This window comes from Strongylocentrotus purpuratus, unplaced genomic scaffold, assembly GCF_000002235.5.
Source record: "Strongylocentrotus purpuratus isolate Spur 01 unplaced genomic scaffold, Spur_5.0 spur5_scaffold_3, whole genome shotgun sequence".
Taxonomy (NCBI): domain Eukaryota; kingdom Metazoa; phylum Echinodermata; class Echinoidea; order Camarodonta; family Strongylocentrotidae; genus Strongylocentrotus; species Strongylocentrotus purpuratus.
This window is the reverse complement of record NW_022145609.1, coordinates 31,473,066-31,487,359: the sequence shown is the minus strand read 5'-3', so window position 1 is coordinate 31,487,359 and position 14,294 is coordinate 31,473,066. Positions and strand designations below refer to the sequence as shown.

The 14,294-nt window shown below is 40.1% G+C and overlaps 2 protein-coding genes across 2 annotated transcripts; both read left to right on the top strand.

The window, feature by feature from the left end:
- The first annotated feature begins 368 nt into the window (after nt 1–368).
- Nucleotides 369–2,431, top strand: LOC753137 (snaclec alboaggregin-A subunit beta'-like). Its single transcript, XM_001181290.2, has 2 exons — nt 369–469; nt 1,824–2,431. The coding sequence occupies exons 1-2, from the start codon at nt 385–387 to the stop codon at nt 2,201–2,203; spliced, it is 465 nt and encodes a 154-aa protein (XP_001181290.1). The 5' UTR covers nt 369–384; the 3' UTR covers nt 2,204–2,431.
- Nucleotides 2,432–6,721: 4,290 nt separating this feature from the next.
- LOC105438755 (mucin-5AC-like) lies at nt 6,722–10,164 on the top strand. Its single transcript, XM_030995645.1, has 3 exons — nt 6,722–7,066; nt 7,525–8,061; nt 8,822–10,164. Exons 1-3 carry the CDS (start codon nt 6,802–6,804, stop codon nt 9,064–9,066), a joined length of 1,047 nt encoding a protein of 348 aa, XP_030851505.1. The 5' UTR covers nt 6,722–6,801; the 3' UTR covers nt 9,067–10,164.
- Nucleotides 10,165–14,294: the final 4,130 nt, after the last annotated feature.

Sequence of the window (14,294 nt, the reverse complement as noted above, 5' to 3'; positions counted from 1 at the left end):
GCAGTCAAGTGGTTAAACATAACTCACAATAAGCATAGCTATTAACAATGCTGCCACAAATGTCAGCATAATCTATTCCTCCCCTTTCCATTTTTGTGTGTAGCCTGCGATCCAGCTCTTGTCGAATTCCAAGGGTCTTGCTATTACTTCTCCGGAATTGTTTCAAATTACAACACATCCAAAGCCCTTTGTGAGAGTCTAGGAATGCATTTGGTCTACATAGGTTCTCAAGAAGAACAGGATTTTTTGGAGATAAACCAAACACCATTTATCGGTACGTGGATCGGGCTAAGTGCTGTGACCTGGCTCGATAGTTCGAGCCTGACCTATGCAAATTTCGGTGACATCACCTTGACATTCAATGATGGAGGAACTTATTTCGTGATGAGTTCGTCGTCGTCGCCCTCGTTCCGGTGGCTCGACGATGACGGATCAAACCTTCACTATGCCATCTGTGAAAAGGAAGGAGGTAAGCACGAATATATGATTAGTTTTTTCCTGAGCAAAATAAAGTGAAATACCAAAAAGTCCATGTTACTTGTTTTTTCAAACATCTCTTATGATTGTTGTTTGAATCACAAGGGGAGGTTAAGGAATTAAACATCAACGACGCTTGATCACAGGTTCTAATGGGGACAGTGAGATCATCCGGGGATATGCTCGATAGTGGATGGTATCGTTAATGCCTCGGTCACATTTGCCGCGGCGGCCGTAGGGTCTAAAATATCTACGGCCAATAGGAATTATAGGGCCGCCGCAGCATTCCCATGGTCGCATACTGTAGCAGTCACATGTTAGGGTAGCCGCACGGCGTATTTTGAATTTGTGGAGACAGAAAACCTGCGCCTGCCGTACGGCCTTTAAAGTGACGATGCACGGTCGCCTTAGGCCGTCCCTGCAGCGGCCGTAGGTGTTTGACAAATATTAAGGCAGACGCAAGGTAGCCGCTAGGTCACCGTACGCCCGACGTATGGTCGCCGTGGACAGGCGCGGATCCAGGATTTCTTAGGGGGGGGGGGGGGGCCAAATTTGAAATTATGCGAGCCAAATATTGGTACGTAATGGGGACCAGCAGTGACGTAATGCGAGAGGGGTGGGTGTAGGGAGGGACGAGTTTCCCTCTCCCTCCTCCGCAAAACGCGGAACCTTTGACGTTTTATTAAATTATTAGAGAAAGAAGACGATTCGTTGTACCGTTTTCGAAAATAATCCTCGTTTGGATTCAGGTTCCCCCTCCGCGCGAAGCGCGGAAGCTTTTAAGTTTCATTAAATCATTAGAGAAACAAAACGATTCGTTGTACCGTTCTCGAAAATGATCCTCGATTAAATTTAGTTCCAGCGCGAAGCGCGGAAGCTTTTTACGGTTCATTAAATCATTAGAGAAAGAAAAAAATTCGTTGTACCTTTCTCTAAAATATTCTTGTCTGAATTCAGGTTCCCTCCTCCGCGCGAAGCGCGGAAGCTTTTAAGTTTCATTAAATCTTTAGAGAAAGAAGACGATTCGTTGTACCGTTCTCGAAAATGATCCTCGTCTAAATTTAGTTCCCGCGCGAAGCGCGAAAGCTTTTTAAGGTTCATTAAATCATTAGAGAAAGAAGACGATTCGTTGTACCGTTCTCTAAAATAATTCTTGTCTGAATTCAGGGTCCCCCCTCCGGGCGAAGCGCGGAAGCTTTTAAGTTTCATTAAATCATTAGAGAACCAAGACGATTCTTTCAGTTCTCGACTCTTAATCCTCGTCTGAATTCAGTTTTCCCCTAAGATATTTCTTTGTTAATATCATCAACATGAGATTTTACCATCAATTTCCCCCTTTCTTCCAGATTGTGATGGGGTCCCACATACCAACTACACGTACGGTGGGTCCTGCTTTTACGTCTATCCTTTCCCTGACACCTTCCTGTTGATGAAATCAATTTGCGAGACTCATGGAATGCATCTGGTCTCGATAGGATCCGAGGAAGAGCAAGACTTCTTGGTGTCTATTCTTCCAGACATTAGCTCAGATTACTGGATAGGATTAGACAATATCACCTGGCAAGACGGCTCACAGATGATCTTTAACAGTTTCAAAGGATCTTTTGATTTCGATCTAGGGGGAACCTGTTTTATGATGGTAACAGAGCATCTAGAATGGTTTGATCTTACAGACGACACTTCAAACGAAGGGTATTACATTTGTGAAAGAGAAGGCAGTGAGTAATGAAATTTCGTTTACAAAGAGAATAATTAGCCTAGTTGTATTTATATATTATATATCCGATATTAGGTCGCCGTGTTAGCATGATATGATAACGCAAAAGATGATGACGAAGAGAAGATTGGTGCTTTAAATCCAGCAGTTTTTATTAGGCAACATATTTTTTAAGTTACCCAATGTCTTTATCAAGACTATGACAAACATTAATAATATCAACTAGGCGTTGTGGTGTGTGCCTGTAATCCAGCTAAAAGTGGAAGTTACAAACTGATTCAGCCGAGGACGTAAGTTCGAAACTGAGTCACGTCTTTCGGATGGTGACGTTTAAAGGTCGGTCCCCAGACGTCAATAATCATATCTGATTGATACACGTTTGTAAAAATCCAATACACACACACACACGCACACACACACACAATATTAATCCTTACAGCGTTTACACGACAATGCAAATAGTTTGACGTGCAAAGCCTTTGACCGTGTACCCCATAACCGCCTCCTCCATAAGCTCCATGCTTCACTATGGGGTCCGGCCATGACAACCTTATCTGATGGATCAGGGTGTTCCTAACTGAAAGGTTACAACGTTGTTGTAGATGGAGAGTCATCTGAATGGGTTCCAGTCGATCACCTCTGGGGTACCGCAGGGCACATGCAGTTCTCGGCCCACTTCTGTTTATATCCTTCATCAATGACATAGTAGATGGGATCTCTTCCAAAATCCGACTCTTTGCTGATGATTGTCTTCTATACCATCCGATCACTGATGTCACTGATAGCCAAGCCCTAAAACAAGATCTCAACAGGCTGCATTCATGGGCTAACACATGGGCTAACACACAGATCATTCAACACCAAGAAATGCTACCACATCACATTCTCCCTACGTCGGAAAGCCATCACCACGACACACACGATAGGAGACACTCCTCTTACGTTGGTAACAGATGTCCGGTAGCTAGGACTGACTTTCTCATCCAACTTGTCCTGGCAAGGCCACATGAACAACATCACATCCCTTGCCAATCGGATGCTGGGACTAGTCAGCAGAAATCTCCGCAAAATTTCACAAAAGATCCGCCAACAAGCCTACTTCTCTCTTGTTAGACCTCATCTGGAATACTGTTGCTCGGTCTGGAACCCTCACACAAACAAGCATATATCCCAAATCGAGGCAGTACAAAGGCAAGCAGCAAGATTCACCCTCCAGAGATATCGTCGTATGGCCAGTGTCTCGGCCATGATTCAACATCTGAAATGGGAGAGCCTGGAGAGGAGGAGAAATGCTGCAAGCCTCCACCTCATGTACAAGATCCAAAACAACACAGCAGCCATCAATGCACACCATTACACAGCACCCATGATTGCCAGCAACACACGACAGTATCACTCAAAGAAGTTGCTGGCTATCCCATTCCGCACCCAACTCTACCAGAACTCATTTTTCCCTCGGACAGTAACTGAGTGGAATGCACTTTCGAAGATCACCCTTGACGCTACTTCACTGGAGGGCTTCAAGGAAGCGCTTCCACCCAGTATCTCTACCAAGAACTAGATAGTTTATTCCTCAGCACTACATCCTGACTTATGGATCATGCTGAGTATCGTCGTAGAAGTAGAAGTAGTTTATTAGTAAGTACCAGGCCCATTACCTCGGAAACGCTTTGCAGCTCAAAGAATTTATCTTGGTGAAAAGTTTGAACACGTCACATAGACGTCACAATTAAATAAAGGAAATGCGCTATTTTTAATTTGATGCAAAGTATGTTTTATGTTTTATGCGTACACCGGCACATATTAGGGACTTTTAGATTTGCACGTCGACAGCTTTGACTGCAACGTGTGACGTCATTTTAAGGCACTGCGCATGCGTTACGTCGTCTCAGTCGGCGATCGAGAATGCGTCAACCCCTTCCCTGCTATTATGTAAAAATGTGTAGAACAGGTGTCACATGCATATTCACCTGTTCTACACATTTTTACATATTAGCAGTGAAGGGATGTTCTTTTGTTGAGGGTAGAATGAGGAACTGTATATTTTGTCCTCTTTCTTTGTCCGTGATGTTCATAGTGTTACTTCCTGCATGCATGTATATCGTCGAGTGCAATCTAAAAGATTTATAATTGTAGTCAACATGGGCAGTACGCATGATCAGTCGGCGTTCGTCGTGTTCTCGTCCACTCAATCTAAAAGTCCCTAATTATGGACATACACGCACATCATATCCCTGTCCTGTGGGACTCGCTGCTCCACCATTTAAATAAACGCCAAACGTAAAAGAAGAGTATAGGACGCCATGGTAAAGTTCAGTAGTGCTTATTCGTGGTATGAATAAAAAGAACAGAAATACCCCTGCGTTGTACTGAAGATAAAACAAAAGCATCATGAGTACAATGATCAAACTATAAAATCATGCGAGGTATCATCTTATTGATAGTGATCAGATTTCTGTAGACAAATGCAGTTTTCATAAGTTCAGTTTTTATATATTGAAATGCAATACAAAAATTAAAAAAAAAAATACTTAGTATTTCAATATACATGTATCGATATCAAATAATCTGACTCCGATCAATTGCATAACATAGATAATCCTACGTAACTCACCCTAGTAAGGAAAAACTACGTCATCAATAAGCTTGGTAGCCCGTACAGGCACCTCACATCTCAGCGGCTACAGTGGACAAAATGAAACATCAATTATCTACTATGGACTTGATCATCTAAATCAATATTTGTTGTAAAATTCACATGCTACTAAACTGAGTCTGATGCTTGTAGACTACTCATCAATCCACCGTACGGTGAATAAAAGATCTCATTACATAATACACAATCATTGAACCGCCTCGTATAAGACATCATAAACACTGAACTTCTCATTCCAGGTGATTAAATATCACCAACAACATGCCGGATTAAAAATATGGAATAAATTCCGTGTTATATACATGGCGGTAATTATCCAAACTAAATGTCTATACCAAGCTCCGAAAGTCGTATACTTATGTAATGTGGCATAACCAATGCCACGCCCCCAAAATCTAAAGCCATCTGTAAAGACGCAACACAATTCAAGTCAATCTGCAAAACAACACTTTCATGTATTGAGATAACTATCGTATAACATCACTATTCCTATAATTGCACTGATAGCGAAGTAAAAACTATATCAAGTTCAATTATCTCTACATACCTGTATACAAGCTGCAATACATTGACTACTCCAATCAAACATGGTGCGACCGTCTTCGTTTAAGGTAAGTGGAATGTCGGTTATATAAATGCCCAGCAGGGCCTTGCCTGATATACCTCCACATCCAGAAGGACTACTCTTCGTGCATGAGCGCATATCCTTCTGGATCGGATATAATAATCCGTTTCAGTAACCAGCAAACATACATGAGAAAATATCATAATTTTATTATGATACATTTTAACATTATCTACGGACAATACTTTATAGATAATCGACGGACTACTTAGTCCTTAGAGTAGGTATACCAAACCCACGTGACAATTAAAGTAATTAGGCTGGTCTTACACGTTTGTATAAATTAACCACACCCAAAATGCTGTAGGGTGTTCTTATAGGAAAAATCAAGTTTTGAAAAGGTCAAAACGAGTTTGGTCACTACACCCCTAAAAAATGGAATCAAAGAAGTTGAATAGAGTTGCGATTGATACGATTCAATCGCAAGTCCTCCAATCATGTTATTCAACAGAGTCAGCTTTACTTTTTGCATCCGAACTTTTGTACAAATTTTATGAAAAGAAAGAGAAAGGTTTAGGAGTGTATGTAGACCTTAGCAAGGCACTCGATTGTTTGGATCACAAAATCTTATCAAGAAAACTGGAATGGTTCCAAAGTTATCTGTGTAATAGAACACAATTTGTAAAATATAATGAATCTGACTCTGAATTGCTATTAATGAAGCAAGGTGTTCCTCAAGGTAGTATTTAGGGCCCGTTATTATTTTTGCTCTTCATGAACGACATTGTTGAGGTTTCAAGGAAATTAAATTATGTACTACACTGTTGGTCATAATGGTGGAATAAATATTTTTATCCCAATTTATGGAATGATTTTTTACAATGATTTATTCCAATAGATCTAGATAATAGTATACATTCTTAGATTTTATTAAATAATAATTTGCGAGTGTTTGTTTTGCGTAACTGCTAAAGCGTGTGTATGCTACTATGCTAATCAACTAGGGGACCTACGTCATTAAGCCAGGTTTAATTGCCAACGGAGGCAATTTTCACAACCTTTGCAGTCATTTTGTTAATACAAATAAAGAGGGGGTGCAATTTATTCAATATAATATATATTTATTTATCTCTCTCTCGGTAACCCCCCTCTCTCTCTCTCTCTCTCTCTCTCGCTCTGTATATCTGTCCCTCTCTGTCCCTCTATGTCTGTCTGTCTCTTTCCCTCTCCGTCTGTCTGTCTGTCTCTCTCCCTCGTATTTTTTTTTCGTTTTGTATTCTAGTACCCTGTAATTCGACTCAAATCGAATATGGCGGATCCTGCTATTACTTTTCCCCACAACAAACCACTTACCACGCATCCAAACTATTATGTGAAAGCCTAGGCATGCATCTGGTCTACATCGGATCACAGGAAGAAGGAGACTTCTTGGAGTTCAAGAACCCATTGTACGGATACAGATACGTATGGATTGGGTTAAGTGCTGTAACCTGGCTCGATAATTCTACCCTGACCTATGCTAATTTCGGTAAAACCACCTCGACATTCGATGACGGAGGAACTTGCTTCATGATGAATTCTTCCGCTTCTTTCCAATGGCTCGACGATGACAGTTCTAACCAGCATTACTACATTTGTGAAAAGGAAGTAGGTGAGTTGGCTTAGGGACTTGGGCTGTAAGTAAAATTCTATTTTCAAAAGAAGGTGTTGCTTTTATGACGTGGGTAACGGGACATGGCTCAATCATTTTTAAACAAAGCGATTGCAATCAATTTGCGAAAAACCAACCTATTAAAGGAAATTTTTAAAAGTCCTGTGTGTCACCCTTTGAATGTTTGAACATGACAATGAGCTATTATGTAATCCGAACATGAATTATATAGGTTTTAGAGCAAATTTTTATTTTACTGCAATGTGCTTTAAAGATATAATATATTTTGACTTAGTCATATTTATTAAGCAGATGAACACCGCTAGAAATAGTTCATTCCAGCAAATTTATATGAAGTATGAAAACGTGAAGGCTGACATAAACTGTGTATGCATATTAGTTTTAAACTTCACCAAAAAGATTCTTTATAATTAATGCAATACATTGATTTCAAGGAGGTACCGAATCTACAACATTCACCCCCACAACAAGTCAAAGTTGCACCGACGTTGCTGCATTAAGTTCTATACCGACAACCGATACCACTCCAGCAACATCTACCACAGGCACAACCCAAGCGATGACTACGTCTCAAATCTCTGCCACACACACAACCCAATCGATGGCTACGTCTCCAATCTCTACCACAGGCACAACCCAAGCGATGACTACGTCTCCCATCTCTACCACAGGCACAACCCAAGCGATGACTACGTCTCCAATCTCTACCACAGGCACAACCCAAGCGATGACTACGTCTCCCATCTCTACCACAGGCACAACCCAAGCGATGACTACGTCTCCAATCTCTACCACAGGCACAACACAGGCGATGGCTACGTCTCCAATCTCTGCCACAGGCGCAACCCAAGCGATGACTACGTCTCCCATCTCTACCACAGGCACAACACAGGCGATGGCTACGTCTCCAATCTCTGCCACACCTGCAAAACGGGCGAAGGCGGCAACTGCAATCTTCTCTGCTCCGGTGGAAGGTAAACATTCTTGCAACATCATGTTTAGGCTCTGTTTTCAGTTTTGGATGAAGTGGCTTCAGGAGGAAAAGCTTGTGGCTTGTTCACATGAGCCATGGCAAACTACGGCGGGTTTATTTTGTTATGTTTTGTTTTACCTTTTCCCCCCATTTTTTTTCTTCGAGAGAGTAAATGGTAAGTGAGAATGAAAAAATGTAACTTGGCGCAACAAAGGTCACTCACGTACACACCTGTGTGTTATAAAATAAGATACAGAAATATGAAGCGCACTGTACTTATTTGGCCTCGAAGGTCATGGTATGATTATATGAACAGACTTTACTTCCATATACTGGCAATAATGACACAGCAACAGCAAATAAACAGATACATACCTGCAGTGATGCATCGGCCAAATTGAGTCCGTATATCGACTTTGAATGTGTGCGGGATGTTCATGTACGTAGCTTGGTATCGATTGTGATGACGGTAATGGTAATAACTATTGATAGACTACTTCTGCAATTCAATTGACTGAAAAGTTGAATAATTTATTCATATATCGTGTTGCAATGAGTGGGGTTGACTTTAATGTAGGCCTTCATTACAGCGGTTGAAATGAAATGGTTTGGAGTTGGTTCATTTTCAGTAAATTTTATCAGAAATAAAGATAAAAACTCATATAGTGTATTAATTATTAGTAGCGTTGACTCATTTTAATCTGAACTTTTCGTCTATCTTCACATCTAATTAGATTCTTTACTCTGTTACGTTACAATAGCTCACAAGCGATCCAATTACTTCAAAATGTTGGTCAATGGTGCAACACTAGTCGATGTCCTTGTCCACTCATCGTATACCGCGTCGACCGTCATCGCATGCGGCCACGGGTGCCTAAATGACTCTCTCTGCTCATGCTTCACGTACATCGCCCAGGATAGGACATGCCTTCTTGCTGAGAGTTGCCCGTTGACATCACAGTCCGGCTTTGAAAAACGCCCTGGAGCTGTAACCTATTCAACTTAAATCCAATCTAGGCTTCTTCAAAATTAACTTCTTCATATTGTTATATGCAAAGTGAAATTATTCTAATGCAACGCGTGGCTACTAATAGACAAATTACTTTTTTTTTCTTCTCTTGATTTCTTATGAAATATTAAATTTGTTATGTTTTTTGATAATGGTTAAATTACATTATCTATAAAGCGCATATGTATCCAATTTCATATACACTGTAACAGCAACTGTAATTATTAGAGCACATAACACATGTAAAACATTGCAAATTCTCATTACTAAAATGCATGGTTATTTTATTTTCAGAAAGTTTGATTATTTATCTGCGTTCAAATATTACAACACATGAATGTTAAACATCTTTCATTTATTGCAATATTTATTTATTTGAATTGTGGTGTATTATCTTTTCTAGATTAGTTGGGTTAGGCTCATTCGTACAGAAGTATTTTGAGTACATCTCTCTCGAAGTAAATAACCAATTTGAACAAACTCTTACGGGGTATTAGAGATTCGGTTTCGTGAAACTGTCATCGCTGCTACAGCACATGCTTGATCAATTCATATTGTGAAAGGGAGTATCTTAGCTGTAAACCTAGGCGTTTAAACAAGGCTGTATCGAAAAATTACGCCCCCCCCCCCAATATCACTGCGTGTAACTTTAAACAAAACGTGAATTGTTTTTGAACATACAATTTCTTCAGCAAATATTATTCGATTCCTTTCGTCTAGTGAAATCTACACTCGACAAAAAAAGAAACTGGACATTAAGTATATAGTTAAGAATTTCAAATAAATATTTGATATAAAATTATCTTTCATACATCGAAAAAACCTCTTATCCTCTTACAATCGAAAACATACGCATGAAAAACCATCATGAAAAAAAATAAAAATAAAAACGGGGCATCTGGCCGATTCAAAGTTTAATGAGCATTAGGCGTATCTTATGGCTCGTCCACGATCTTGGGTGTAAAGGGGCATCTGGCCGATTCAAATTTTAATGAGCATTAGGCGTATGTAATATGGCTTGTCCACGATCTTGGGTGTAAAGGGATGGAATCTTGACGGTAATTGTCAATACCATGCAGTCATAAGACTATAATAGACCATTTTCAAAATAAAATAAAAATATCAAATTTATTCCATAAATCTTTGTTAAAGGTGTGTAGCATGGCAAATACTAGTTAACGCCATCTACGTCTTCTTTTGGACAACTGCACATAAACGAATGGACCTAATTAACGGTAGTCAGCGACTTAATCTCTACATGTCAGTGCGCGCTAGCGTTCGCAAAACAGACCAAAGTTCTCCTTACGCTTCGGTTTCGCATATGTTGCACGTACGTGAATGCTGCGGTCGCGTCGTCCGTAGTCGTATTATACCCGATTGGCCCCGAGTAGGGCCACGGGAAAGACACATAGTCTCGTCATGCTACACTCTCTTCAAGTGCCATGTTACAAATAATTGTATTTCAATAGTCAGAATGCGAATTGCATACATTAATTGTTGCTAGGTATGACAAACGTTATGGCTTGTCCTACCTAACAATGTGGAATGTATGCACTTAATTAATTAATATTGGTAGAGTATGAAACTCTCTTTAATTTTATATATTTTTTTGTTGTTGTATTTAACAAATGGTTTATATGAAATGTGTAAAGCATGATCAGTATCTATTTTTTTTATTGAGTGTAATACAATTCATGTTGTAATTTGGCCCCAAAAGGCATAATGGTTATTAGAGATTCAATAGTCAATGGGCAATGTGGGCTTATACGCTAATTTTAGTCTGCAATAGAGGTTTTAAACCATGATTTAGACCCGTGTTTAAATTTAACGTTTTTTTTTCCCATTAACATCCCTATAAATATTTTATAAATAAACCTGTAAATTTCATACTGAGTCAACGAAGGTGGAAAATAATGCTTCATGTTTGTGGACTTGAGAAACACGATGTGATTGATACTATGTAGAAAGAAAATGCTTTTTTTGGTTGAAAACATCTGTTCCGATACAATAATATTAGATAGGTTTTTCAATGAATACATATTTATGTTATTTTGTGCAATAAGTTTAATATTACCAGTGTTCATGAAATCGATTCGTTGACAGACAAGTAGAATTCATTTCAGCCATAGACCTATATACGTATAAAGTACTTAATATATATTAACTATTGGGGTTCTCATTTTAAAAACATTCTTTCCAAAATCAGATATTGATCAGCCGTAATCAATATTATAATTTAGCAAGGAAATCCTTTGAAATTTAAAAACTTTTAGGCTTGAATTCACAAAGGAGGTTTGTCGACAGACCATGGTTTTCGTACGTCATATGACGCGTTTTTACGCGTTTTTTACAAACCTGGTTTGTAATTTTTTTTTTATGTTGGGAACCAGGGTAAAATGCAATCAATTATTGAAAATTTACCTGTTGTTTTTTTAATTTATGGAAACTGCCCCCTACCCTAGCCCCCGCTGCGTACAGTCATGGGTTAGTGACAAAGCAATGGCCTCATAACTGTGAGGCCCCATGATCAAAACCGTGTCGATGTGCTATATTAGTGCCCTTTTGTGGGGCATTAATCCTCATTACTGTCATTTATGAATTAAGGGCGTAGGTCCCCTAGTTGATACGCATAGTAGCATACACATGCTTTAGTAGTCACACAAAACACACATTGTCAAATTAATATTAAATAAAATCTGAGAATGTATACTATTATCTAGATATATTATTTTTTTAATTATTTTTTAAAATAATTCCATAAATGTTGGTAAAACAAAAATATTCCAACTATATGAGCGACAGTGTACATAAAATAGAATATTAATAACATTAATTCTGAAGTCATAGCTAGGTAAAGGTAAAGATACTTTTTTGATATTGTACTTTTGAATATTTAGGTTACCGTAAATTACTGTATGATAATGAATGAAATATATATGTATTGTAACGAAACCGGTTCCTGTCGATGTTCTTCCCAGCAGCTTCTCTTGTCAGGATGCCTTCTGCTGGTAGGTTTTCCTGGTCCGGTACCAATTTTACCGTGGATCCGTTTGGCAGAAATATACTGCCCCGTTGACGTTGACACCAGTCTGATATATTGCTCCGCACCACCTCTCGACCACCGTCTTCTACCAACCGTTGTACCGTCGTATACCACAAGCCAACTAGGCCAGTCCGCTTCTGCACCTTTCAGACGTCTACACCAGTCTGCTTGTGCATGCAACTCCAATTGGCCGCACCAGTTTGCTTCATGCACCTCCAAACAACCAGACCGTCTGACTTCGTACAGTCAGCTTACTCGACCATGCCACTGGCTCTGCTACACAGTAGTCCCTGGTATTGTCTAATACTAGAACGTAAAAGACCTAACAAACACAACCTAGATTCTTACCATGGTCGTCACCTAAAATCAGACTTCAACTTTAGGTTTCCCCATGGAAAGACATGCAAACGATCATCTCAATCATTTCGTTGCACGCAATACTTTATTGGGCAAATATCCAAACATAATCTGATTGCCTTACAATGTAAGTGTGCCCAGTGGGCGACGGCAATTATGTAGACTATGACAGGGAGCTCACAGGCACGTGAGACACTTGATTTATATAGACATTTCTTATACATTTATTATTCTCGTTAGGTTTCCAAGAATTACATTAACATTGATATAACTCCACTTTCCAATATCAGATTGAAACAAACCATATATCAAATGAAAGCACTAGTTTTAATCTATAAAACTAAACAAAAGAGAACAAGTAATTATTAATGGTAGAAAAGTAATTACACTAAAACTGTCAAAAACATGCACGATCAAACATTCTTGAAATTGACACGTGACTATATAGCGTCGTATATTTAACTTGAATTACGCCATCTACGCCGAAATAACTATCTACGAAATGAAACCAATTTCGTGACACAACTCCCTTATTTTCCTTAGCTCGGCCCCCGAGCGATATCTAACAACAATTTACAAACTGCTTATAACACATTTACAGTAAATAATCTATGGGCATCTAGGTATCCTTCCCACCGGAACCAGCGGTTCTAAGTTCATGCAGTACTGACTGAATTCTTTAACGAGAACTATCAGTGTCAGTTTGAGTTTCAGCATTCTTACTAGCAATTTCAGTCCACTCACTAGCTCATGCAGTCTCCGACGCCATTTTCCTAGATGAATATCGCAAGTCAAGTGGTGAAGGGGACCTTTCGTCGTTATCCAACTCTTCTTCTGGTTCGGGCGTAGATTGTCGGCTATGTCGAGGGGAAGCTTCCGATCCATCATGCTGTGGAGACTCCGGGGTCTTTTGACATGACGATTTCGTTAGGTCGCTTTGGGGCGATTTGGATTTTCGTCGCGATGAGCGGTAGCGACGTGGTGACCTCCCTCGAGGCCGGTCCAATCTTGGATCATCACGTGGTGGCGACCGCCAGTCCATTCTTACATGACGCCACGATGCATCAGCTTTTTCAGAGGTCCCTGTTATTGGCGTGGAAGTGGGTTTGCATCTTGGCGAAGAAACAGGTGTTAAGCTGTGTTTTCTCACGGGAACCACAGCTACATCGTGGGCTCCCTGATGCCGCTCCATCTCCGTCTTCCTACCCGTGCGATAATCGCATTGGTCGCAACGATACTTCAGGATATGCACTTCCCGCTTGTGTCTTTGCAAAGAGTCTTTCTTCTCATAACTTTTGGTACAAGAGTCACATTGAAAGAAGTGGGTAGTCGTACGTCGGGCATGAACGTCCTTGTTTCTCTGCTTGTCGGATGGCATGTTTCTGCTGGTACTGGTTTCAGTGGGCATCGTCTGGTTGCACATTTCTGTGCCCACTTCTTCCACCGCTGACAATGAGGCAATGGCAGTGCCTGCCTTTATGTTCCTCTGTTCCCTTGTTGGATTGAACACCCTGACAGGCAACACATCTTCATCTGTCTTCACGACAGATCTGGCAACGATGGGTCCCTTTTTCCATAATTCGATTGGGTTCACAGGAGATTCTACCAGTCCTTCACACAGTGCTTCCTTTTTACCTGTTACTCTGTCTGCTAGCACCATTTCGTGTCGTGGAGGAATTGAGTTTTCCTCCCCCGCCACTATCCTTCTGCAGAATGATTCTCCTTCACTATCTAGGCATGGAATTATGCCCCACTCGGTCCTCAATTCCATCTTGTGGCAGTCAAGTACAGCATTAGTTTGAACTAGGAAATCTAGCCCAAGAAT